This window comes from Giraffa tippelskirchi, chromosome 12 (genome assembly GCF_054371585.1).
Source record: "Giraffa tippelskirchi isolate mGirTip1 chromosome 12, T2T-mGirTip1v1.2.pri, whole genome shotgun sequence".
In the NCBI taxonomy this organism is placed as follows: domain Eukaryota; kingdom Metazoa; phylum Chordata; class Mammalia; order Artiodactyla; family Giraffidae; genus Giraffa; species Giraffa tippelskirchi.
Window position 1 is genome coordinate 1,803,867 of NC_137286.1, and position 25,416 is coordinate 1,829,282.

At 50.0% G+C, this 25,416-nt stretch overlaps 1 protein-coding gene across 7 annotated transcripts in view; it reads right to left on the bottom strand.

Moving 5' to 3' along the window:
* Nucleotides 1-25,416, bottom strand: part of TDRD9 (tudor domain containing 9) — a 108,997-nt gene that overhangs the window by 15,899 nt on the left and 67,682 nt on the right. For 6 of the 7 annotated variants that reach the window (XM_081548545.1, XM_081548543.1, XM_081548544.1 and 3 more), the window contains 11 exons: nt 24,310-24,410; nt 22,761-22,934; nt 21,271-21,382; nt 19,020-19,232; nt 18,558-18,647; nt 17,852-18,112; nt 16,613-16,768; nt 15,620-15,690; nt 14,178-14,287; nt 13,628-13,724; nt 865-1,003 (listed from right to left, as the gene is read on the bottom strand). In XM_081548545.1, the coding sequence (XP_081404671.1) occupies nt 865-1,003; nt 13,628-13,724; nt 14,178-14,287; nt 15,620-15,690; nt 16,613-16,768; nt 17,852-18,112; nt 18,558-18,647; nt 19,020-19,232; nt 21,271-21,382; nt 22,761-22,934; nt 24,310-24,410 (1,524 nt within the window). Of the gene's footprint in view, nt 1-864; nt 1,004-13,627; nt 13,725-14,177; nt 14,319-15,619; nt 15,691-16,543; nt 16,769-17,851; nt 18,113-18,557; nt 18,648-19,019; nt 19,233-21,270; nt 21,383-22,760; nt 22,935-24,309; nt 24,411-25,416 lie in introns of all 7 variants that reach the window. The other variant, XR_014070865.1, reaches the window with a different exon arrangement.

Sequence of the window (25,416 nt, forward strand, 5' to 3'; positions counted from 1 at the left end):
CCGTCCATCAAAGAAACATACTGTCTGTGTTATCGTGATGGAAGATTACGTGTTTTCTGTTGACTAATTCCAGATGCTTTCATCAAGTGTTGCCTTCCGTTGGTCTAACTGGAACCAGTACTTGTTGGAATTAACAGTTTGGTTTTCCAGAGGAAGCTCATAATAGAGGCCGCCCTTCTAATCCCACCATATGCACGACACCGCCTTCCCTGGACGAAGACGGGCCTTTGGTGTGGCTGGTGATGCTTCGCTCGCCCCGTCATCCCTTCTGCCCCGCGTCTCTCACTCACCCGTCCGACCCCAGTAACACGCTGAGCCGTCTCAGAACTTACACTCCTTGAGAACTTTGCCAAGGAGAAGACAGTGATCACGTGCAGTTTCTGTTCATCTATTGCCTTACTGTTTTCCGCCAAGCACTGTTTTCCAGAATCCCTCTCCCTCACCCGCTTCAGTGCAATTATCCCCCCACCCTAGGTGGTGTGTGTGTGCGCACACGTGCTCAGTCGTGTCTGACTCTTTGCGACCCCGTGGACTGTAGCCCGCCAGGCTCCTCTGTCCATGGGGTTCTCCAGACAAGAACACTGGCGTGGGGTGCCAGCCCCTCCTCCAGCAGACCTTCTCGACCCAGGGATCGAGCCCGTGGCACGTATGTCTCCTGCAGCGGCAGGCGGATTCTTTACCACTGAGCCACCTTTCTGGTCCTCGTGGAGCTCAGGACAGGTCTGTGAAAAGGTTCTCACCACAGAGAGACCAGAGGTATAAGCCTGTGTTAACAGCACCATGTCAGACACAGCGTGTTGAACGGCTGTACAAGCAAAACCAGGGTGAGAAGGAGCTCCCACGCCATCATGACCGCGGCGTTACCTCCACGATATCCTCCACGCTGAACTGCACGTCAAACGCAAGCTCCATGTCATGCTCCGGCAGGATTGGGGCCCCTGTGGTCGGACTGCACCCCAAGCCACACAGGACGCCAGTATAGCATTTGCCATCTTGATCAACTCTACACGAAAAGTTTTGAGAAAAGTTAATTGTTAAGCTACTCGGTTTTTTGTTTTCAATAGGCAACTTGAGCTTATTTTATATATATGCACATATATAAAATATTTATTTCTTGAAGTATAGTTGATTTATAATGTCATGTTAGTTTTAGGGGTATGGCACAGTGATTCAGGAATATATATATATATACACAGATACCCACACACACACACACACACATATACACCTGAATATATGGATATGTAGAATATATATCTTCCTCTTTAGTGTCTTTTCCCTTACAGGTTATTAAAGAACTCTACTGAGTAGAGTTCCCTGTGCTGGTAAGTAATCCCATTGTTCATCTCTTTCATATCTAAGAGTGTGATATGTTAATCCCACCCCCCCTAATTTAACGCTCTCCCTCCTTTCCCCTTGACCGTGTTTGTTTTCTGTGTCTGTGAGTCTGTTTCTGTTTCGTATGTATCATTTCTTTGGCGTCTGCATACGAGCGGCATCACCCTTCTCTCTGTAAGCCACTGCTGTCTGTCCTTCTCACTGAAGCGTGGTTGGTCTACACGGCTGTGTGGCCCGCTGCTCCAGGGTGACTCGGTTATGCACGGAGTCCTTCAGTCCTTTTCCATTATGCTTTCTCTCAGGAGATCAAATGTAGTTCCCGGTGCTATGAAGCAGGACCTTGTTGTTTATCTAACAGTCTGCATCTGCCAACCCCAAACGGACCACCCATCACTGTCACCCACACCACCAGTCTCACCTCCATGCCTGAGTCTGTTCCACACGTCAGTGAGTCCATTTGCTAATATCACACGGTATTTGTCCTTATCTGACTTACTTCACTTAGTATGATAATCTCTTTCGTTGCATCTATGTTGCTGAAAATGGCAATACTTCACTTTTATGGCTGAACAGTATTCCACTGCATGTACATACCGTATCTTCCTTATTCATTCATCTGTCCAACTGGACATCTAGGTGGCTTCCACTGGCTATTGTGAATAGTGCTGCTATAAACATAAGGGTGTGTATATCTTTATGAATTAGTTTTGTCCCAGACACAAGTCCAGGAGTAAGACTGCTGGGTCATGCGCTAATCCTATTTTTAGTTCTCTGAGGAGCCGCAGTGCTGCTTTCCACAGTGGCTGCACCAGCTGACATTCCCATCAACAGTGCAGGAGGGTCCCCTTTTCTCCACACCCTCTCCAGCATTTGTTATTTGTAGACTTCAATGATGGCCATTCTGATAGGTATCTCATTGTAGTTTTGATTTGCATTTCTCTACACTAGCCATCTTGAGCATCTTTTTTGTGTGTGCTTGTTGGCCATCTGTGTGTCTTCTTTGGAGAAATGTCCACTTAGGTCTTCTGGCCATTTTTTTATTGGGTTGTTTTTGGGGTCGCAAAGAGTCAGACACAACTGAGCGACTTCACTTTCACTCTGGGCTTCCCTGGTGGCTCAGACAGTAAAGCGTCTGTCTGCAATGCAGGAGACCCGGGTTCGATCTCTGGGTTGGGAAGATCCCCTGGAGAAGGAAATGGCAGCCCACTCCAGTATTCTTGCCTGGAAAATCCCATGGACAGCAGAGCCCGGTAGGCTACTGTCCATGGGGTCGCAAAGAGTTGGACACAACTGAGCAACTTCACTTTCTTTTTTGGTTGTTGAGTTGCATGAACTGTTTGTGTATTTTGGAAATTAAGCCTTTGTTGGTTGCATCATTTGCAGATATTTTCTCCCACCCTGTAGGCTGTCTTTTATGAGACATTTTGCTTACAGTTTGCTTTGCTGTGCAAAAGTTTGTAAGGTTGATTAGATCCCATTTGAGTATTTTTGCTTTTCCTTCTATTGCCTTGGGAGACTGCCCTAAGAAAACACTGTATGATTTATGTCAGAGAATGTTTTCCCTATGTTGTCTTCTAGGAGTTTTACGCTGTCTTGTCTTGTGTTTAAGTCTTTAACGCATTTTGAGTATTTTTTTGTATGGTGTGAGGGAGTGTTCTAACTTCACTGATTTACATGCAGCTGTCCCAACTTTCCCAGACCCACTTGCTGAAGAGACTGTCGTCTCTCCATTGTATATTGTTGCCTCCTTTGTTGAGATTATTGACTGTAGGTATCTGGTTTATTTCTGTTCCACTGATCCGTATGTCTATTTCTGTGCCAAAACCACCCCATTTTGATTACTGTAGCTTTGCAGCAATATCTGAAGTCCGGGAGGGTTATGCTTTTCTCTTTCTCCTTAAGATTGCTTTGGCAATTCTGGGTCTTACATGATTCCATACAAATTTTAGGACTTTTGTTCTTAGTTCAGTTCAGCCACTCAGTCGTGTCTGACTCATTGCAATCCCTTGGACTGCAATATGCCAGGCCTCCCTGTCCATCACCAACTCCCAGAGTTTACTGAAACTCATGTCCATTGAGTCAGTGATGCCATCCAACCATCTCATCCTCTGTTGTCCCCTTCTCCTCCCACCTTCAATCTTTCCCAGCATCAGGGTCTTTTCAGATGAGTCAGTTCTTCGCATCAGGTGGCCAAAGTATTGGAGTTTCAGCTTCAACATCAGTTCTTCCAGTGAATATTCAGGAATGATCTCCTTTAGGATGGACTGGTTGGATCTCCTTGCGGTCCAAGGGACTCTAAAGAGTCTTCTCCAACACCACAGTTCAAAAGCATCAATTCTTTGGCGCTCAGCTTTCTTTATAGTCCAACTCACATCAATCACTTTTGTTTTAGTTCTGTGAAAAATGTCATGGGTAATTTGATAGGGATTGCATTAAATCTGTAGATTGCTTTGGGTAGCAAAGCCATTTTAACAATACTAACTCTCCCAATCCAAGAGCATGAGGTATCTTTCCATTTCTTTGACTCATCTATAATTTCCTTTAGTAATGTTTTATAATTCTCAGCATATAAGTCTGTTCAGTTCAGTCATTCAGTCATGTCCAACTCTTTGCAACCCCATGGAGAAGAGGGAGGAGGGAGATAGAGGTGACCAGGAGGAGAAGATGGGGAGTCAAAAGGGGAAAGACCAATCTAGCCAGTAATCAGTTCCCTAAGTGTTCTCCACAGCCCGGAACACCCAGAGAGATTCAGAGATAAGTACAGAAGAGAAGGCAGAGAGAAGAGATAGAATCTTTGAGAGTCTAACCTCTACTCTAGATTTTTAATCTTTGCTTTTTGGTATTTGTTATCAATTTTGTGATAGCTAAGTTGGTAAAGAATCTGCCTGCAATGCAGGAGACAACTCTAGTTCGATTCCTGGGTTGGGAAGAAGAAGAAGGGGATAGGCTACCCACTCCAGTATTTTTGGGTTTCCCTTATGGCTCAGCTGGTGAAAAATCCACCTGCAATGTGGGAGACCTGGGTTCAATCCCTGGGTTGGGAAGATGCCCTGGAGAAGGGAAAGGCTACCCACTCCAATATTCTGGCCTAGAGAATTCCATGGACTGTATAGTCAATGGGGTCACAAAGAGTTGGACACGACTGAGCGAGTAACACACTTTGTACCTTTAAGAATCAAATCTTTAGTATCCATTTTCACTTAGGGGTGTGATTAATGGCTTGATTGCTCTCTCCCCTTTTGACTTTCCCTTTTCTCCCCCGGTCACCTCTACCTCCACGTTGTCACAGAGCACCAGATTTGACCTCCATGCATCATATAGCAAATTCCCACCAGCTATCTATTTTACATATGGGAGTATGTATGTTTCCATGCTACTCTGTCCATTCATCCCACTCTCTCCTTCCCTGACACCCCATGTCCACAAGTCTGTTCTCTATGTCTATGTCTCCACTGCTACCCTGCAAACAGGTTCACCAGTACCATCTTTCTAGATTCCATGTACATGCATGCATGCTAAGTCACTTCAATCGTGTCCAACTCTGTGTGACCCTCTTGACTGCAGCAGCCCGCCAGGCTCCTCTGTCTAAGAGATTCTCCAGGTAATACTGGAATGGGTTGCCGTTTCCTCCTCCAGGGGATCTTCCTGATCCAGGGACTGAACCAGCGTCTCTTATGTCTACCTGCATTGTCAGACGGGTTCTTCACCACCAGCGCCACCGGGGAAGCCCATATATATGTGAGTATAAAATATTTGTCTTTCTCTTTCTCACTTACTTCACTCTGTATAATAGGCCCTAGGTTCATCCACCTCATTAGAACTGACTCAAATGCATTCCTTTTTATGGTTGAGAAGCGAGGCGGCTGCGACGGCTCGGTGCAGAAGCGTGGCCGAGAGGAGCTGGGCCGGGGGCCGGGGGCGGCGGCTGAGAGGGGCTAGGCCGGGCTGGGGGCCTGGGACAGGGGCGGCGGCCGACAGGGCCTAGGCTGGGCCGGGGGCTGGGGGCAGCGGCCGACAGGGCCTAGGCCGGGCTGGGGGCCGGGGACGGGGGCGGCGGCCGAGAGGTCGGGCCGGGGGCCGGGGGCGGCGGCCGAGAGGGGCTAGGCCGGGCCGGGGGCTGGGGACGGCGGCCGAGAGGGGCTAGGCCGGGCTGGGGGCCGGGGACAGCGGCCGACAGGGCCTAGACTGGGCCAAGGCCAAGGGGCCGGGGGCGGCGGCCGACAGGGGCTAGGGCGGGCCAGGGGCTGGGGCCGGTGGCGGCGGCGGCAAGAGGAATCACTCAAGGCCCAAGGTAAGAGAAACCCAAGTAAGACGGTAAGTGTTGCGAGAGGGCATCAGAGGGCAGACACACTGAAACTAAAATTACAGAAAACTAGCTAATCTGATCACATGGACCACAGCCTTGTCTATCTCAATGAAACCAAGCCATGCCTTGTGGGGCCACCCAAGATGGATGGGTCATGGTGAAGAGGTCTGACAGGAAGTGGTCCACTGGAGAAGGGCATGGCAAACCACTTCAGTATTCTTGCCTTGAGGACCCCATGAACAGTATGAAAAGGCAAACAGATAGGACACTGAAAGGTGAACTCCCCAGGTCAGTAGGTGCCCAATATGCTAATGGAGATCAGTGGAGAAATAACTCCAGAAAGAATGATGGGATGGAGCCAAAGCAAAAACGATACCCAACTGTGGATGTGACTGGTGATAGACGCAAAGTCCGATGCTGTAAAGAGCAATATTGCATAGGAACCTGGAATGTTAGGTCCATGAATCAAGGCAAACTGGAAGTGGTCAAACAGGAGATGGCAAGAGTGAACGTCGACATTCTAGGAATCAGCGAACTAAGATGGACTGGAATGGGTGAATTTAACTCAGATGACCATTATATCTGCTACTGTGGGCAAGAATCCCTTAGAAGAAATGGAGTAGCCATCATGGTCAACAAAAGAGTCCAAAATGCAGTACTTGGATGTAATCTCAAAAACGACAGAATGATCTCTGTTCGTTTCCAAGGCAAACCATTCAATATCACGGTAATCCAAGTCAATGCCCCGACCAGTAACGCCGAAGAGGCTGAAGTTGAATGGTTCTATGAAGGCCTACAAGACCTTCTAGAACTAACACCCAAAAAAGATGTCCTTTTCATTATAGGGGACTGGAATGCAAAAGTAGGAAGTCAAGAAACACCTGGCGTAACAGGCAGGTTTGGCCTTGGAATGCAGAATGAAGCAGGGCAAAGGCTAATAGAGTTTTGCCACGAGAACGCACTGGTAATAGCAAACACCCTATTCCAACAACACAAGAGAAGACTCTACATGTGGACATCACCAGATGGTCAACACCGAAATCAGATTGATTATATTCTTTGCAGCCAAAGATGGAGAAGCTCTATACAGTCAGCAAAAACAAGACCAGGAGCAGACTGTGGCTCAGATCATGAACTGCTTATTGCCAAATTCAGACTTAAATTGAAGAAAGTAGGGAAAACCACTAGACCATTCAGGTATGACCTAGATCAAATCCCTTATGAGTATACAGTAGAAGTGACAAATAGATTTAAGGGACTAGACCTGATAGACCGAGTGCCTGATGAACTATGGACAGAGGTTTGTGACATTGTACAGGAGACAGGGATCAAGAAAATCCCCATGGAAAAGAAATGCAAAAAAGCAAAATGGCTGTCTGAGGAGGCCTTACAGATAGCTGGGAAGAGAAGAGAAGCGAAAAGCAAAGGAGGAAAGGAAAGATATTCCCATCTGAATGCAGAGTTCCAAAGAATAGCAAGGAGAGATAAGAAAGCCTTCCTCAGCGATCAGTGCAAACAAATAGAGGAAAACAACAGATTGGGAAAGACTAGAGATCTCTTCAAGAAAATTAAGATAACAAGGGAACATTTCATGCAAAGATGGTCTCGATAAAGGACAGAAATGGTATGGACCTAACAGAAGCAGAAGATATTAAGAAGAGGTGGCAAGAATACACAGAAGAACTGTACAAAAAAGATCTTCATGACCCAGATAATCACGATGGTGTGATCACTCACCTAGAGCCAGACATCCTGGAATGTGAAGTCAAGTGGGCCTTGGAAAGCATCACTACGAACAAAGCTAGTGGAGGTGATGGAATTCCAGTTGAGCTATTTCAAATCCTCAAAGGTGATGCTGTGAAAGTGCTGCACTCCATATGCCAGCAAATTTGGAAAACTCAGCAGTGGCCACAGGATTGGAAAAGGTCAGTTTTTGTTCCAATCCCAAAGAAAGGCAATGCCAAAGAATGCTCGAACTACCGCACAATTGCACTCATCTCACATGCTAGCAAAGTAATGCTCAAAATTCTCCAAGCCAGGCTTCAGCAATACGTGAACCGTGAACTTCCAGATGTTCAAGCTGGTTTTAGAAAAGGCAGAGGAACCAGAGATCAAATTGCCAATATCCGCTGGATCATCGAAAAAGCAAGAGAGTTCCAGAAAAACATTTATTTCTGCTTTATTGACTATGCCAAAGCCTTTGACTGTGTGGATCACAATAAACTATGGAAAATTCTGAAAGAGATGGGAATACCAGACCATCTGACCTGTCTCTTGAGAAACCTGTATGCAGGTCAGCAAGCAACAGTTAGAACTGGACATGGAACAACAGACTGGTTCCAAATAGGAAAAGGAGTATGTCAAGGCTATATATTGTCACCCTGCTTATTTAACTTATATGCAGAGTACATCTTGAGAAACGCTGGGCTGGAAGAAACACAAGCTGGAATCAAGATTGCCGGGAGAAATATCAATAACCTCAGATATGCGGATGACACCACCCTTATGGCAGAAAGTGAAGAAGAACTAAAGAGCCTCTTGATGAAGGTGAAGGAGGAGAGTGAAAAAGTTGGCTTAAAGCTCAACGTTCAGAAAACTAAGATCATGGCATCTGGTCCCATCACTCCATGGGAAACAGATGGGGAAACAGTGGAAACAGTGTCAGACTTTATTTTTTTGGGCTCCAGAATCACTGCTGATGGTGACTGCAGCCATGAAATTAAAAGACGCTTACTCCTTGGAAGGAAGGTTATGGCCAACCTAGATAGCATATTTAAAAGCAGAGACATTACTTTGCCAACAAAAAATCCGTCTAGTCAAGGCTATGGTTTTTCCAGTGGTCATGTATGGATGTGAGAGTTGGACGGTGAAGAAAGCTGAGCACCGCAGAATTGATGCTTTTGAACTGTGGTGTTGGAGAAGACTCTTGAGAGTCCCTTGGACTGTAAGGAGATCCAATCAATCCATCCTAAAAGAGATCAATCCTGGGTGTTCATTGGAAGGTCTGATGTTGAAGCTGAAACTCCAATACTTTGGCCACCTCATGCGAAGAGTTGACTCATTGGAAAAGACCCTAATGCTGGGTGGGATTGGGGACAGGAGGAGAAGGGGACGACAGAGGATGAGATGGTTGGATGGCATCACCGATTCGATGGACATGGGTTTGGGTAGACTCCGGGAGTTGGTGATGGACAGAGAGGCCTGGCGTGCTGCAATCCATGGGGTCGCAAAGAGTTGGACACGACTGAGCGACTGAACTGAACTGAATACTCCATTATATATATATACCACAGTTTCTTTATCCATTCGTTGGTGGACATCTAGGTTGCTTCCATGTCCGAGCTACTGTAAATAGTGCTGCAATGAACACTGGGTTACGTGTGTCTTTTTCAATTATGGTTTCCTCAGGGTATATGTCCAGTAGAGGAATTGTTGGGTTATATGGTAGTTTTATTCTTAGTTTATTAAGGAAGCCCCATGCTGTTCTCCATAGTGACTGCATCAATTTACATTCCCACCAACAATGCAAGAGGGTTCCCTTTTTCCATACTCTCTCCAACATTTATTGTTTGTAGATTTTTTTGATGATGGCCACTCTGACTCATGTGAGGTGATGTTTCATTGCAGTTTTGATTTGTATTTCTCTAACAATGAGCAATGTTGAGCATCTTTTCCTGTGTTTATTAGCCACCTGTATGTCGTTTTTGGAGAGATGTCTGTTTAGATCATCTCACTTTTTACAAATATTGATATTAAATACCTTTTAAAATATTTTGGTAATTTTATTTGACTCTTAACAATGCAGACCTTTTCCCATCGTCTAGATCGGTAAAACTTTGATGAAAATACTCTAGGCAAACAGTTTTCTTCTTGGTCCTAAACATATACATACACAAAAACACACTTTTTCCCCTCACTTTAATAAAAATGAAAGAGAATCACATTCTAAATAAACTCAGAGAGACTCAGATTCACTTACACATTAGATGCTAAGTATGTGCTTTACAAAACAGTCACCAAAATGCTTCCTTAAATGGCAAGCTCACCCACATTTGTTTTTAATGAATGTAATTTATTATTTCAATTTATACAAAACCTTTCCAAAACAGAATAACTAGGGCTCACCAAAATGCAGGATGACAGCTTCATCATGGCTGTCAGTGAGACAAAACATCACCTCTACGTTCCTGCAGCTGTGATGAGGCTTAAACCAACTGCTCGCCTGTGAGAACACACCCATTGTGACAAGAATAGTCCTAATACACTCAGCCTTGAACTAACCCCCATGGGGGTAGCAAGACTGTGCTCATCGACTCTAAATTTAAATTAATAAAGGTAATCAAAGTGCTGGGTGTAATTCTCTTCTAGGGATCCTAAACACCCTATGTGCACCTAAGAAACAGTGATTAAGACCACAAAAATACTTTTACTTCCTTTTACAAAGCATGTTTTAGATTCAAACTGAAAACTGCAAAAATCATGACAGGAACAAAGGAAAGTATACTCCTTACAGCGTGCAGCAAGGGCGCACTACGGAGTTACCTCGGTCTGAAACAACGTACATAAAAGGAGCTTAAGTTTATATAACCTCACTACAGCTACCTTTGGAAGGGCTAACTTCTCTAAACAACGTGGTTTAAACTTACGTTGCAATGTGTTAAAATTATGTTGAAACAGAGTTCCTTGCAGGTGGAACTTTTCTTGCAAGCTAATATCTTAGAACTCCCCATATGCGACAAATAACAAAATCAGGTTCAGTTCAGTTGCTCGGTTGTGTCCGACTCTTTGCGACCCCATGAATCACAGCACACCAGGCCTCCCTGTCCATCACCAACTCCCAGAGTTTACCTAAACCCATGTCCATCGAGTCGGTGATGCCATCCAACCATCTCATCCTCGGTCGTCCCCTGCTCCTCCTGCCCCCAATCATTCCCAGCATTAGGGTCTTTTCCAACGAGTCAACTCTTCGCATGAGGTGGCCAAAGTATTGGAGTTTCAGCTTCAACGTCAGTCCTTCCAATGAACACCCAGGACTGATCTCCTTTAGGATGGACTGGTTGGATCTCCTTGCAGTCCAAGGGACTCTCAAGAGTCTTCTCCAACACCACAGTTCAAAAGCATCAATTCTTCAGCACTCAGCTCTCTTTATAGTCCAACTCTCACATCCATACATGACCACTGGAAAAACCGTAGCCTTGACTAGACGGACCTTTGTTGGTAAAGTAATGTCTTTGCTTTTTAACATGCTAAGATAGTCGTAACTTTCCTTCCAAGGAGTAAGCGTCTTTGAATTTCATGCTGCAGTCACCATCTGCAGTGATTTTGGAGCCCAAAAAAATAAAGTCTGTCACTGTTTCCCCAACTATTTGCCATGAAGTGATGGGACCGTGATCTCAGTTTTCTGAATGTTGAGTTTTCAGCCAACTTTTTCACTCTCCTCTATCACTTTCATCAAGAGGCTCTTTAGTTCTTCTTCACTTTCTGCCATAAGGGTGGTGTCATCTCCGTATCTGAGGTTATTGATATTTCTCCTGGCAATCTTGACTCCAGCCTGTGCTTCATCCAGCCCAGCGTTCTCATGATGTACTCTGCATATAAGTTAAATAAGCAGGGTGACAATATACAGCCTTGACGGACTCCTTTTCCTATTTGGAACCAGTCTGTTGTTCCATGTCCAGTTCTAACTGTTGCCTCCTCACCTGCATACAGATTTCTCAAGAGGCAGGTCAAGTGGTCTGGTATTCCCATCTCTTTAAGAATTTTCCAGAGCTTGTTAAATAAGGAAATATATTTCCTCAAAAGGTAAATGTTAAATCAATCTGAAACGTCCATAAAAAACACTGTTAAATACTCAGTGATGCATACCGTGCTAACTTTCAGTGTTAACGGTCTGACAGCGTCTCCAAACGCTGCTCGCTGCTCGGGCTCTCCTCTGTGGCTCTGCCCGCCTCCCCGCCCTGCTGCCAGAAGCGAGCAGCCAGGCCCTGAGTCACGGTGGGGGCTGCAGCGTCTGCGTGCGCAGAAGTCTCCGCGTCTTCTCCACGGTCCCGTGAGCCCAGGAGGGCCCCTCCGACAGCCAGGAAAGCCCAGATGTCAGGGGGTGCGCAAGCCCAGGTCCCTTTCTTACTGTCTATTCTCACCACCGCCACTTGCTGCCAGTACTTGACAGGTCCCTCCGCTCTGGTCTCATGTCTCCTAAGGCTTTTTTAAAATAAGGGGTATGGAGTGACGTTTCTTAAAATTACAAAAACAGCCCACGAATACACTGGTCAACAACTGACACAGTCTGTCAGCACACAGGGTGGAGATGTGAGCTGCTCCCCGCCCCCGTGCTGGTCGTCCAGGGCAAGTGGGCAGGATGCTCGACGGGGAGAGTAGGAAGTACTGGAGGTGCCGGGAGAGCGCTTATACAGAGGTGACGGGGAGAGCTCTGATGCGGGAGGAGAGGCGGCGGGGGGGGCGGGCAGAGAGAACCCGGTGCCTGCCGGAGCTACACCTCCCTCTCCAGAATTCTTAAACAGAGGTATTCACCTTGGGTAAAAAAAAAAATACACTGCATTACTCAAGTCCTCAAGAGGTTTATATTTAAGAAAGAGCTGAAGCAGGAGCCTGGACAGCCGTGGTGGTGCCTGCACCGAGTCAGACCCCTGCCCCTGCCCCTGCCCCTGCCCCACATGGAGCTTTCTGACCGCAGCATCGCACTGGTGCTGATTTCACATCTGCCTCCCCTACAAAGACCCAGAAGATGCCTTTACTCTAGAGATGTTTATCACATCATCAGTGCAAAACTACAGAGAAACCAAATTCCAACATATGAAGGCCTGTTAAATTCCTTCAGGGCCAGAGTAGGTCAGAAACAAACACGAATGTAAGCAAAACAGGGTGAAGTTTATGAAAGTCAGTACATGTCCCCTCAGTAGGATACGATGCAACGTTTAAAATGAACACAAAGATGCCATCGTACTATGAAAATGCTTATAAAATGCAGTATGAAAAAATTTAAAAACAAAATAAAACATGTGCACAACACTGTAAATCAACTATACTTCAATTTTTTAAGTGTATATATTTATCTAGGTGAACACTGAAAATAAATATACTGATAATGTTCATTGTTTTTCCCATACCGTATTTTTTTCTAAGTAGCGTTATGTTTTTATTGTAGGGAAAAAAGACACATACAATTATCATTATTTCTTAAAAGTACTGTATATCTGAGACGTGACAGCAGATTCTAAGCAGCCGTCACAGGAGGAGGGCTGAGTCACGGCACAGGGCTCCCTCCCCTGAACTCTCCCAGCGAGGCTGCGCCATGGGCCCGTGCACGCTCCCAGGGGAGGTGGACGGGGTACAAGCCGCAGGCAGGAGCCCCCTCACGAGCACTCAGGCCCGCGCCGGTGTCTGTGGAGGCCGTCGTCTCACCCCCAGAGCACAGGCTCCTGAAGGCCCAGCTGCATCCCTTCTTGTGTCCCCACCACCCAACAGAGCCCAGCAGGGCTGCCCCCTCGCTCGTGCCCTGCGAACCCGGCTATTCCGGCCGTGCAAAGCGGCCGCCCCGAGGTGTCTGCGGGCCTGCCTGTTGTCTGGCTCGTCCTCACCCTGCCCCAGGAGCTCCGGCTGCCTTCTCAGCTCACGGCCCCATCACGAGTGGGACCCCCCGGTGTCCAGCTGCCAGAGCACCTAGCATCGCCCCCAGCCCCTGGCTACAGGATACGCAGCGTCGGCGCCTGCTCTGGGCCTCTGCTCTCCCTCCCAAGGGTTTTCACTCCACTGTAACCGGGCCCCGTGGGAGGCTGCGTGTCCTTGTCAGCCCGCTCAGCGTCCTTCTGAACACGACCCGAGCGCAGCCCCACAAACCACCGTCACCATGGAAGCCGGGGGGCTAGCCGCAGGCAGACCCATAGGGCGCCCTTCTGTCAGCGCACTCTCCCACGAGGACGCCCGCTTGCCCCACCGGCTTGCTAGGCTGCGAGCACTCCCTACCTGAGCTCCATGACCGGTGTGAATAGCATGCTGAGGAGCGCGGGGAGGCCTGGGATGTGGGGCATCAGGGAGGTCTCCCGAAGCAGCATGGTGGACCCTGCGGACAGCCCCGGCGGGGTGGCGGCAGGCGGTCACCGCGGGCTCCACGCCTCCGCTGCCCGCAGCCGCTCCCTCCCCGTGCTCAGGCCTCCCGCCCTGCGTGCAGTGGTCCCACAGACCCGGCAGGGAAGAGCTCCCGGGTGCGGCCTCCCAGCCCCCCAGGGGAACCCCGCAGCCTAAGGCCCTGGCTCTGATCCTGTCCCGTTTGGTTATTCCTCCTCTCCTTTCTCCTCAGGCCAAGATCTTGGATTTGCCCTCCTGTCCGGCCAAGACAACGGAGTCCATGCCCGCCCCTGCACAGGGAGCGGGAAGGCTGGATGCTCTGGTTCACAAACTCACTCCCGCCGACGCACTCAGAGCCGGGCCACAGGCGTGAGGCCGCTCCTGACCTCAGCACAGACATCCCGGGCCTGGAGTCTCAGGGGAGCAGGGCGGGCGGCCGCTCACTCACCCGTGGTGTTCACCGAGAGGGACGCTGCGACCAGCAGCCTCTGGTGCGTGTCCTGGGGGCTGTCGCTGACGACGACGGAGTTGATGCTCTCCTTCTCGATCCAGACGCACCTGAGAGCAGAGGGGTCAGGAAACACGGCCCCTGCACGGGCAGCGCCCGACGCCAGGCCTGGGGGAGCCACTTCAGAGACAGGCCAGGCCCAGGGGGAGCCACTTCAGAGACAGGTCGGCCCGCAAACGTGGCAGGCGGAGGCTGAGGCCTCGTCCCCGCCGAGTCTCCTCGCCACAGCCGGACCCAGTGCTGCCCCGGCGCAAACCTCCACCTCCAGCCAGAGTGCCGTCCACGCTGCCCACCTGCAGCGGCCGCTGCCTGCACCCCAGCAGGCTGTCCCTTTTCACCCCGCCGGAGGAAGCCTGGCCTGGCCACCTGCCCCTGCTCACAGCGGCCCCAGCAGGGCCCCTCCATGCCTGCTCCTCCCGAATCTTCGACTCTAATCGAGGGTCAGCTGCTCAGTCCACCCAGAAAGCTCTCTCGAGCTTTCTGCTCCTCCTGCGGTGGACACAGCCCACGGTGACCCGCCTGGAGCACAGAGGGAACGGCCTCCAGTCTCCTCCGTGAGGGCTCCGCACCCTCTCAAGTGCCCACAGGGCACCTGCAGACCCTGGGGCTCTTGCTGGAAACCGGGGGCTGGGCTCTGCGTTTCTAAGAGGCTCTCGGGGACACGGCTGTTGCTGGTTCTGAGGAGACTCTGGCAAGCCAGGGTCTTCCCCCTGCAGCCCAAGCAATCGTTCAAGATGCACAAAAGGAGGCCTGGCGCCCGGCACCTGCCAGCGGTCCTCCGCTCTCACTCTCCCCACCTCAGGGGTGTGTTGGCTCCAGATCCGGCCTGCACCCTCTGCTGCCAGGACCCTCCCGCAGCCTTCGCCCTGCCAGCACGATGCTCCTGGTCGTCACTCCTCCGCACACTGCAGGTCTCGGACTTCTGAAACCCGACGGCCTTCCGAGTGTGTTCAGGGCCTCTGAGACGCCTCCATGATGCTCCATGAGCACATCAAGACCCGCGCCAACCCCCCGTGAAGCCAGAGGTCTCCTCTGTCTTGCCCCGTGCCCACCGGACCCACAGCATGGGGGGCACCCCCATGCTGTGCTCACTACTGCTCCCCCTGAACTCCTCCCAGGACAGAGCAGGCACGACAGACTTGCTGGACCAATGACGCTGCCGAGAGCAGAAACGACGGGGGCCCTGATGGAGCCCAGGCCTCAGCAGGAGAGCTTTCGCCTAAGAGAGTGGGGGGACCACGGGGCTGCAGCGAGCGCAAAGGCCGGAAAGACTTAGGAAAGGGAGCACGTTCCGACAGGCTAGACACAGAAAAGCTTAGTTTCTGATAAGCCCTGTGAACAGAGGAGCAGAGAAAGCAGCTTCGTGGGAATCTTAATCATACCTGAACTTGGATATTCTGGTTAGACTGTGACACTTCAGTTCGTAAGGGTTAAAAGGCCCATGAAGAACTGCCTGTACACACAAAACATACAAAATGTTACTGATAAGTAAAATGTCACTTCACTCCCATTTTAAAAATCCAAAAGTCAGCTCACAGTTAAAAAGAAAAAAAAAAAGGCTATGTCTTATTCATAAGGTCTAACAGGGGAAAAAATGCCTTAAAAGAGGTATTCTTCTGGGATGCACCTGCTTCCATCAATGGTTTGCTAACCTTCATATTATGCATATAAAATACACACACACACACACACACACATACAGGGTAGCCTTTGGTCAAGGAAAGGAACCACTGTCACACACTCCTGTGAAAGGACTCTCCTCATGGCAGCAGCAGGCCTAAGACCACACAGCCGAAGGCCAGGACAATAAAAGCAGCGTCCCCGACTGGGATGAGGGGAAACGGCCCAGCCAACCCTCCCCGCCAAACGCCTCCGGGAGATGGAGCCAAGCCCTGATGCTGGTTCTCCGAAGCCCACAGCCAGGCTCCCCTCCACCTGACCAGCAGGCACCAGTCACTGTGACTGGCAACACAGCCTGCCACCCAACTGCCTGGCTTTGCTGCAAAGCTCCCATCTATCCTGCCTCCTCAGAACTGTCTGAGAGGCTGCCTCCCAGGCTTGAGTCCTCAGAAAGTCCACCAAATATAATAAACATAATCCTCAGCTTTTAGGATGTGTAATTTTTTTCACATGGCGTCGCCTCTGGCTTAAAAAAAAGAACCACTCAAAAAAAAAAAAAAAGAACTAGTCAAAAGCCCTTCTCTACACTCAACTCCAGGTTTTTCTCGTATTAATACAGGCTCCCCGGTGAGACAAGTAACAGCACTAAAAACCGAGAACAGAAAACCCCCGTGACTTCCAGCTACAACTCAGCGTATGGCTGCAGAGTGATTCAAAGCTCCCAACTGCACTTGAGGATAACTCCCGTAAATTACCTTGTAGTGTGGGTTACCCAGCCTACTGGGAGAAAAGCTCTCCAACAAAATCCGGATCAGGTGCTTTCCGTCATCCTTCACAGGAGATGCCACGGACAGGTCTGTCAGGTTTTCTACTGATTTGGAAAAGAGACCCTTGAGAACTTCGTGGCTTTGCTAGACAAAATAAGAAAAATTCATTTTGCTGAAAGGAAAACCAATATTAAAAAAATTTATTCCAAACTAATCAAAGCATTTCATAGGCATGACCTTATCATTAGGTGACCTTTAGATCATTAAGATGTTAAAAGATAATTTATTGATTCAAACAAAAGAAGACAGAACTCACTAAAGGCTCAGTTCATTAGCCTTTACTACCTTTCAGTCAAAGTGAAAGTTGCTCAGTTGTGTCTGACTCTTTGCGGCCCTGGACACATACAGTCCGTGGAATCCTCCAGGCCAGAACACTGGAGTGGGCAGCCTCTCCCTTCTCCGGGAGATCTTCCCAATCAGGGACTGAACCCAGGTCTCCCGCATTGCAGGTGGATTCTTTACCAGCTGAGCTGCCAGGGAAGCTTTCAGCCAGCAGAGAACTGAAGAGTGACATAGAGTTTTTGTACAAAATGAATCAGCTTCATCCTGGGACTGTGACCAGGACCCCGAAGCGTTTTCTCAAGCGGAAACACAAACCCAGCCGGCTCTATGGCGATGTTTTCCTGCTGGTTTCTCCCCTGCCCAGCCCAGCACCTCATCCCCAGCAGAAATTATAGAAGGAACCACCTTCAACATGAGCCTCACAGTGGCAGCTGAAACTTTCAGACCAAGAAAAGCAGCTTCAGAAATGGTTTTCAAATAAACAGTTGAAAGACATTTTGAAATGTTTCAAACACTTGAAACAAATATTTTATAAAGGAATTATAAAATTCATTAGGGAGATAAATCTTGGAATCCAGTTTTTAAAAACTCCACTAAGAGAGAACATTTGCACATCTAAGTTTCGTTCTAAGAAGAAGGAAAAAACAGCTTCATAACTGGAAACCAACAAGAACGGTACCTGGCCACCAAATCACCGGCCATCATGATTTGGTCTCAAAGAAACTAGAAGACATTTAGGAAGGAACCACAGATCTCAACACACTGATCGCTGTCCGGCTCTGCACCCCTTGAGATCCCGACAGCGGGAAAGGGCCCCTCTCTCTCACTCCCCACCCCGCCCACGGGCACACATATGCACGTGCTCCAACCACGGGCAGCACACACCTTGGACTCGTAGGGCTCCTCGGCCGGCTCGGCGTAGCCCTGCCCAATGAGGATGCTCCGTACGCTGACCGTATCCTGCAGCCCCGAGGGGAGGTAGGCGTCCACGTGCAGGACACTGTGTACCATGGAGAAGACCTTCACCAGGAGGGTGCGGCCGCTGACCAGCGAGGAGAAGCGCCGGCTGGCGCTGCTGCTCCAGTGCTCACCGCACACCATACACCTCGCCGACGGGCGCATCTTGCAGATCTTGAACTCCAGGGCCTGCAGGACAGAGGGCAGGGCTGGACACTCAGCCCAGACGGCACTCAAAGTAGGCCTGGGTGGGGTCTGCACCAGGGACCACCACAGATCCTACGGGAAGCATGTCAGGGTGACTGAGGACGTCACAGGTAAAATCACGTGGTTTCGCTTATCAATGACAAAAAAGCTTAGAATGACTTTTACAAAGCACAGGTGGGAAAGCATTAAAAACTTCACTAAGTTTGAAACCCTCCATGTACTTTAACTTGCTCCATAAGCACTATTAGCAAAAACATCTACAGCAATATATCTTGGAGAAAAGCAGAAACCAGACTTGGGGAGTACAGCAAAATGAGTGCCTTCCTGCTCTGGGTCTTGGCCCACCTGCAAGCTGAGGGGCGAGCCCTGACCTCCAAGACCCCTCCAGCTTCACACGCTCAGGCCACAGGCGTTGTGTCCCCCTCACCTGAAAGGGCAGCTCGAGAAACTGGCAGGGGATCTCCATGAGGACGTCCAGTGCCACGCGCGCTCTGTTCCCGTAGTCCACGAAGAACACCTACGGCAGGCGGGGTGTGCGTTAGCGCAGGCCCGGCCCGTGACCCGGACACGGCCGCCCCGCGCCGCCCCGCGCCGCCCCCCCCCGCCGCCCCGCCCCGCCCCGCCCCGCCCCGCGCCGCCCCGCCCCGCCCCGCGCCGCCCCGCCCCGCGCCGCCCCGCCCCGCGCCGCCCCGCGCCGCGCCGCCCCGCCCGGCTCCCAGAGCCGGGGCAAGTCCGCAGGTCACTGACTGAAGGCATTTTCCGACTGGACCACTTCTCTAATTGTAACTATCTTACATTTACTTTCCACTTGAAAAGACAAAAGGCTTTCTGTCAACTGCTGTGAGTCTGCCTCACTTCCCTTTGGGAGATTTATTCCAGCAAGACACACCTCGGCAGAATGTCCACAAACATAGAGGATCTGCGCTCTGAAGTAGCTTTCTTTACCACCGTCGGCGAAGGGAGCCAGGCAGACCAGGTCTGGGTGGGGGTGGACAGGCAGGGGCACCAGCGTGAGGTGATTTATCTCAGCGGTCAGCCTCTTCAGAAACTCCCAGTTCTTCTCATCGGTCCTGTACCCCCAGAAGTGTCCCACTTCAACCACCTAGAGGGGAGGAGGAGGAGGTGAACCCTGGAGAGGATTTCCGTCTAGAGAAACAGGCGCGCCCACTGCAGGCCTGACACGCCCCCCCACCCCACTCTAGGTCACCAGCTATATTCCCTGGTCCCCAAGGTTCTCCAGGCTTTGAGTCAGTGCTGGTGAGAAAAGGGGGGTTCTGGTCAAGTGAGGTGAGGTCTGTGACACACGCCAGCACTGCATGCTCCGGGGGCGCGTGAGATCAGGGCTGTTCCACCCTGGCCAGCCCCCAGGGTCCGCCAAGCCCACAGAGCCCCCACGTGCCCTCTGGGTGAACACACGGCCCCCAGAGCGATGTGGGGACGCAGTGCAGACGTCCTCGCTTGCTGCCGCCAGCAGACAGCCACGGCCGCGCCACTGGAGCCCTCCAGCTGTCAGGAGGCCAGGCTGCTATGCGGAGTCTCCCAGGGAAGGGGACCACGCGTTTGTCAGGAAGCCCGGGGCATTTTAACAGAAATTTTATTTTGAAGAAGTAAAAACTACACTCCAACAAATAATGCTGCCGATACTAGCTTTGCTGATACAAACTGAATTACACAGGCAAACAGCACTACGCCAATAACATTTTACCTGTACCATATTGCTAAAACGGGTGTTTTTCAGCATTTCAAACGTACTAACGTTCTGAACAGACTGGTTCTAAATAGGAAAAGGAGTACATCAAGGCTGTATGTTGCCACCCTGCTTATTTAACTTATATGCAGAGTACATCATGAGAAACTCTAGGCTGGAGGAAGCACAAGCTGGAATCAAGATTGCCAGGAGAAATATCAATAACCTCAGATATGCAGATGACACCACCCTTATAGCAGAAAGTGAAGAAGAACTAAAGAGTCTCTTGATGAAAGGGAAAGAGGAGAGTGAAAAAGTGGGCTTAAAGCTCAACATTCAGAAAACTAAGATCATGGAATCCGGTCCCATCACTTCATGGCAGATAGACAGGGAAACAGTGGAAACAGTGGCTGACTTTATTTTTCTGGGCTCCAAGATCACTGAAGATGGTGATTGCAGCCATGAAATTAAAAGATGCTTACTCCTTGGAAGGAAAGTTATGACCAACCTAGACAGTATATTAAAAAGCAGAGACATTACTTTGTCAACAAAGGTCCGTCTAGTCAAGGCTATGGTTTTTCCAGTGGTCATGTATGGATGTGAAAGTTGGATGGTGAAGAAAGGTGAGTGCCGAAGAATTGATGCTTTTGAACTGTGGTGTTGGGGAAGACTCTTGAGAGTCCCTTGGACTGCAAGGAGATCCAATCAGTCCATCCTAAAGGAGATTAGTCCTGGGTGTTCATTGGAAGGACTGATGTTGAAGTTGAAACTCCAATACTTTGGCCACCTGATGTGAAGAGCAGACTCATTGGAAAAGACCCTGATGCTGGGAAAGACTGAGGGCAGGAGGAGAAGGGGATGACAGAGGATGAGATGGCTGGATGGCATCACCGACTTGACAGACATGGGTTTGGGTAAACTCCGGGAGTTGGTGATGGACAGGGAGGTCTGGCGTGCTGCGATTCATGGAGTCGCAAAGAGTCGGACACGACTGAGCAACTGAACTGAATGGAACATTTTAAAAATTAAACTTTGATTCTAGGATGAATATCTGTGTTTCATTTTGTGTTACAGCCACATTTCAATTCAACGAGTGAGAGTAATTCAAGCTCACGCAGACTGACTCCAGGTGACCTTTAACGATGACCTTTAAATGATTCTGGTGTGATCTGTGAGGGTCCTTCACAGGGAGGTTTTTCCAGAGAGAGAGAGAGACATGACCGCACGGTCCATGGCTGGTCGGATTTGAGGATCAGAGGAGCCCTGGACACAGAGGCTGAGCCTAAGTCATCTGAGGACTAACCCCTCACTGTTCAAGGGTCCAGTGTGGGTGATTAAGGTACACAGGCTGCGTGCGGGTGCTTCTCCACGTCCACTGCCCTGTGTGTACAACGAGACGATTCTAGACAAAGGTGACAGAAGAGCTCCAATGACCGGGTCACGCCGCTCTTACCTCTGTGACTTCGATTGTTAGGAGGAGGTCTGTGATGGTCCGCGATTTGTCCAGCGTGTTAAAGGAGACTTGCATAGGATCAACTGTCTGCTTCTGGAAGTCCACGTTCACCCTGTTAAACACAGCTTATTTCAAAAGGCAACAGAAGTGTTACAAAGAACACATGTATGTTTACACACGTGAAGTTACTGCTTGAACTAGTCCACAGTTACTACAAGAGAAGGTTTTAATAAAATACAGCCGGTGATGACGAACTGCATCTCATCTCACACAGGAGATTCTGCTGGTGTCCTGGCTGCCCTGGGCAGGGTGTGCTCCCGCAGTCACACACCACCCTCTACAAACACATCCCAATGCTCAACACGGCCATGGAATTTCTGCTCTCAAAGATATAAATTCGAAATCTGGGAACTGCAATGTCTCCTGACTTGTGGGTTCGGAGGTGAGTGATCCTGACCTTTAGAAAACCACAAGAATCCATGCCTGTGTCATGTCATTAGAAAGTCCAGGCCTAGGTCATGACGTCATGTCATTGGAAAACACGCACGTGATTTTTAAACAACCCAAAGTTATCATTCATCCCTTAAAGTAGTAACCCAGCAAATGCTAAATGTGAGGAGACAAAACTTAAGTTTGATAAATAGCTTTCCTTTTCTCCTGGTAATTTTATTCTTAAATGAAGAGGAAGGATTATGAGAGACCCTGACCTGCCTCTCTTCCCAGTCTGCAGACCCGTGTGCTCAGTAAGCGCGGCCCAGGCAGTCAGGCAGTGGGACAGTGCGCTTCACGCAGCCCCAGACTGAGCGCACCCAGCTGCCCCCCTCAGGGAGTCAGGTCATCCCACACCAACAGCACTCAGGGGCCACACTGCCCTTCCTCCCCACTCCGCGACTGCCTGTCGGATTCCTCATGGGCTTAAAAAATGACCGAGAGAAAAGACACAGGACTACGGCTCTGCGGGCACAACCCCGAACGCGGTCCTGTCAGGGACGCTGAGGGCATTCGAGCCGGTCCAAGGGGCGCAGAGCCGCCAGCTGCACGGCAGCACCCTGGGCCGGGCAGACCCCCTGCGCTGCCCACCAGGAGGGGCACCCCGAGCCGGCAAGCAGCGGCGGGCTCCCAACAGCACCGCCATCTAAGTGTCAGCTCCGCTAAGGACAAGGAAGACCCTCCTGTGCTTAAGAAAAGGAGCGACTAAAAGGAGGAAGAAAGGGGGCTGACACAGGCTCGGTCCCCTCGACCTAACTGAAAATGACACAGTGATTCCGCCCACTCCCCCAGACAGCCTTGGCAACAGGCGCCACAGCTATCACACAGATGCAAACGCTGAGGGTCAGAGAGGCCAAGTGACGTGTGCAAGCACACACAGCAGCCCCCAGGCCAGTGCTAGCAGCGTGAGCTTAAGCGCGGTTAAACAGTTGTTCAAAAGTGGGATTTGAGGATGTGTAGGCAGGAGGACAGAGTCATGCCCACTGGCCTCCTGAGCCTACCTCGCGTTCCTGAGCTTGGAAACGGCCCCTCCTTGCACCTTCGCTTCAATCTCCTCTGCAGAGTAAACGCTGAGTTCAAGGGACACTTTGAGCTGAGACATCTTGATGGCCATGTACACGGCGGGGAGCGCTTTAAACCTCTCTGTCGGACTGCGCGAAAACTCCACGAAAGCCCTGCTCCACAAACACAGACAAAAAGGAAGCTTATGAGGCGTCTGAAACAGAGGTAAGTGTGTGTTAATATCTCTCAAGTTTAGATAGAGATTTCCAACTACAAAACTACCAGTAACTAGCTTCTCATCACAGGGTTAATCAGGAAGATGTATTCAAGAGGAAACTACTCACTTAAGAGCAATAAAAATTACAATGGCATAGCATTAAATTAAAACCAAGTATCACCCTCACCTACCACGCAGTATAATGTGAAACAAAGACCAACTTCAAGTGGAATGTCCAGCTGAGAAACCTTAACTGTCATCATTAGAACAAAGTGACAGGTCTGGGTCTCTTCTTCATTGTAGAAAAAAATGCAGAGAAAACCACGCGGCTGAGCAGCTCAGTGATCCTTCTGGTCCCCCTCAAACATCCGGTTTCCCACAGTGGTGCTGAGGCACGGCGCCAACCCCCGCCCCCTCTGCAGTGTCCTGTTAGCCCACCCCTCCCTCTGCGGGTTAAGAATCAAACACGTAGTAGTGTGGGTGCCTGCCAGGCACTCCCTGGAATAAAGGGGAAAACCCTCTCGTCACACTTGTTGGTGAGGGAATGTCAAAACCGCCCAGGTCAAGCGTCACACTCAGAAACAGACTCACGACCCTCCAACTGCTGTCCCGGAAAGCGTGAGCCTGGGGGGGCTGGAGGCCTGAGCTGGTAAGAGTAGCCACCTCATCATCCCGTCCTCCCCCAGCCTCTCTGCAGCCCCTCCCCCAGGCCACTGTCCGCCTCAGCTCCCGCCCCCCCTCCACTGACCCTCACCCACTCTCGGCTCCCTTCCACTCCCGCCAGCTTTCTCTAGAAGGTGCCCAGGTCTCTCCTTAGAGATCATTTCTTTCAAATACTCTAGACCACAATTCCATGATTCTCCTCTTCCCAACTCAAGAGGTGGAGCAAGCCAAGCCCCGGCCTCCCCAGCCTCCTCCCGCTCCCTCCCCTCGCTGGCTCCTCTCTCCTTGTCCCCCAGGTTCTAATAACCGAAGCAGACAAAGTCTCCTGGGGGCATCTCTGGCGGCCGGCCCACCCGTGAAATCTCAGCCAGACACACCCCAGTGCAGTGCGCCCCCCGAGCGCCAGCCCACACCTCTCACACCCCTGAACACCCTGGGCGTCAGACCCGGGACCACACAGCTCAGCTCCTTTAGGAGGAACTCGGCTGAGAGAAGACACACTGCTCCTGACAACTAGGTGAACCACAGCTACGCGTCAAGAGCTGTCCACAGTGGCCCTCTGATGACCCATTCTCCCACCCACCCAGTTTCAAGAAACGGCCCCTGTAAAAATGAAAACCTCATGGCTCTTTCATAACTGCAGTGGATTACAAAAATGCACTACTTACTTTGTACCGTCAAACACAATGGACTTGACTTGGCCACACTGTCTGAAGAGAGACTGCAGCTGTTGATGGTAGAGAAATCCATAGGGAGGGATATGCTTCAGCTGCAAAACACGGCAGGCATTAGCAGGGGCGGACCCAGAGCCCCCAGGGGTCACTGCGGTCACAGAGCAGAGTGCGCGGACTCTAAGCAGAGAGGCGGACCCCACAGCAGGGCACCGAAGGACTGATGGTGTCTGTGGGTTAGTAATGACCACGTTTTAATAACACACATTAAACAAAGGCTAATTCGTCCACATTGTTCAGTCACTCCATCGTGTCTGACTCTTTGTGACCCGTGGACTGCAGCGCGCCAGGCTTTCCTGTCCTTCACACGACCTCCCAGAGTTTACTCAAACCCAAGTCCATCAAGTCGGTGATGCCATCCAACCATCTCATCTTTCATCCTCTTCTTCTCCCGCCCTCAATCTTTCCCAGCATCGGGGTCTCTTCTAAGGAGTCAGCTCTTCACATCAGGTGGCCAAAGTATTGGAACTTCAGCATCAGCATCAGTCCTTCCAACGAACACCCAGGACTGATCTCCTTTAGGATGGACTGGTTGGATCTCCCTGCAGTCCAAGGGACTCTCAAGAGTCTTCTCCAACACCACCGTTCAAAAGCACCAATTCTTTGACACTCAGCTTTCTTCACCGTCCAACTCTCACATCCACACATGACTACTGGAAAAACCACAGCCTTGACTAGATGGACCTTTGTTGGCAAAGTAATGTCTCTGCTTTTTAATATGCTGTCTAGGTTGGTCATAGCTTTTCTTCCAAGAATCAAGCGTCTTTTAATTTCATGGCTGCAATCACCATCTGCAGTGATTTTGGAGCCCCCAAAATAAAGTCTGACACTGTTTCCCCATCTATTTGCCATGAAGTGATGGGACCAGATGCCATGATCTTGGTTTTTCCAATGTTGGGTTTTAAGCCAACTTTTTCACGCTCCTCTTTTACTTTCATCAAGAGGGTCTTTAGTTCTTCTTCGTTCTCTGCCATAAGGGTGGTGTCATCTGTATATCTGAGGTTATTCTTATTTCTCCTGGCAATCTTGATTCCAGCTTGTGTT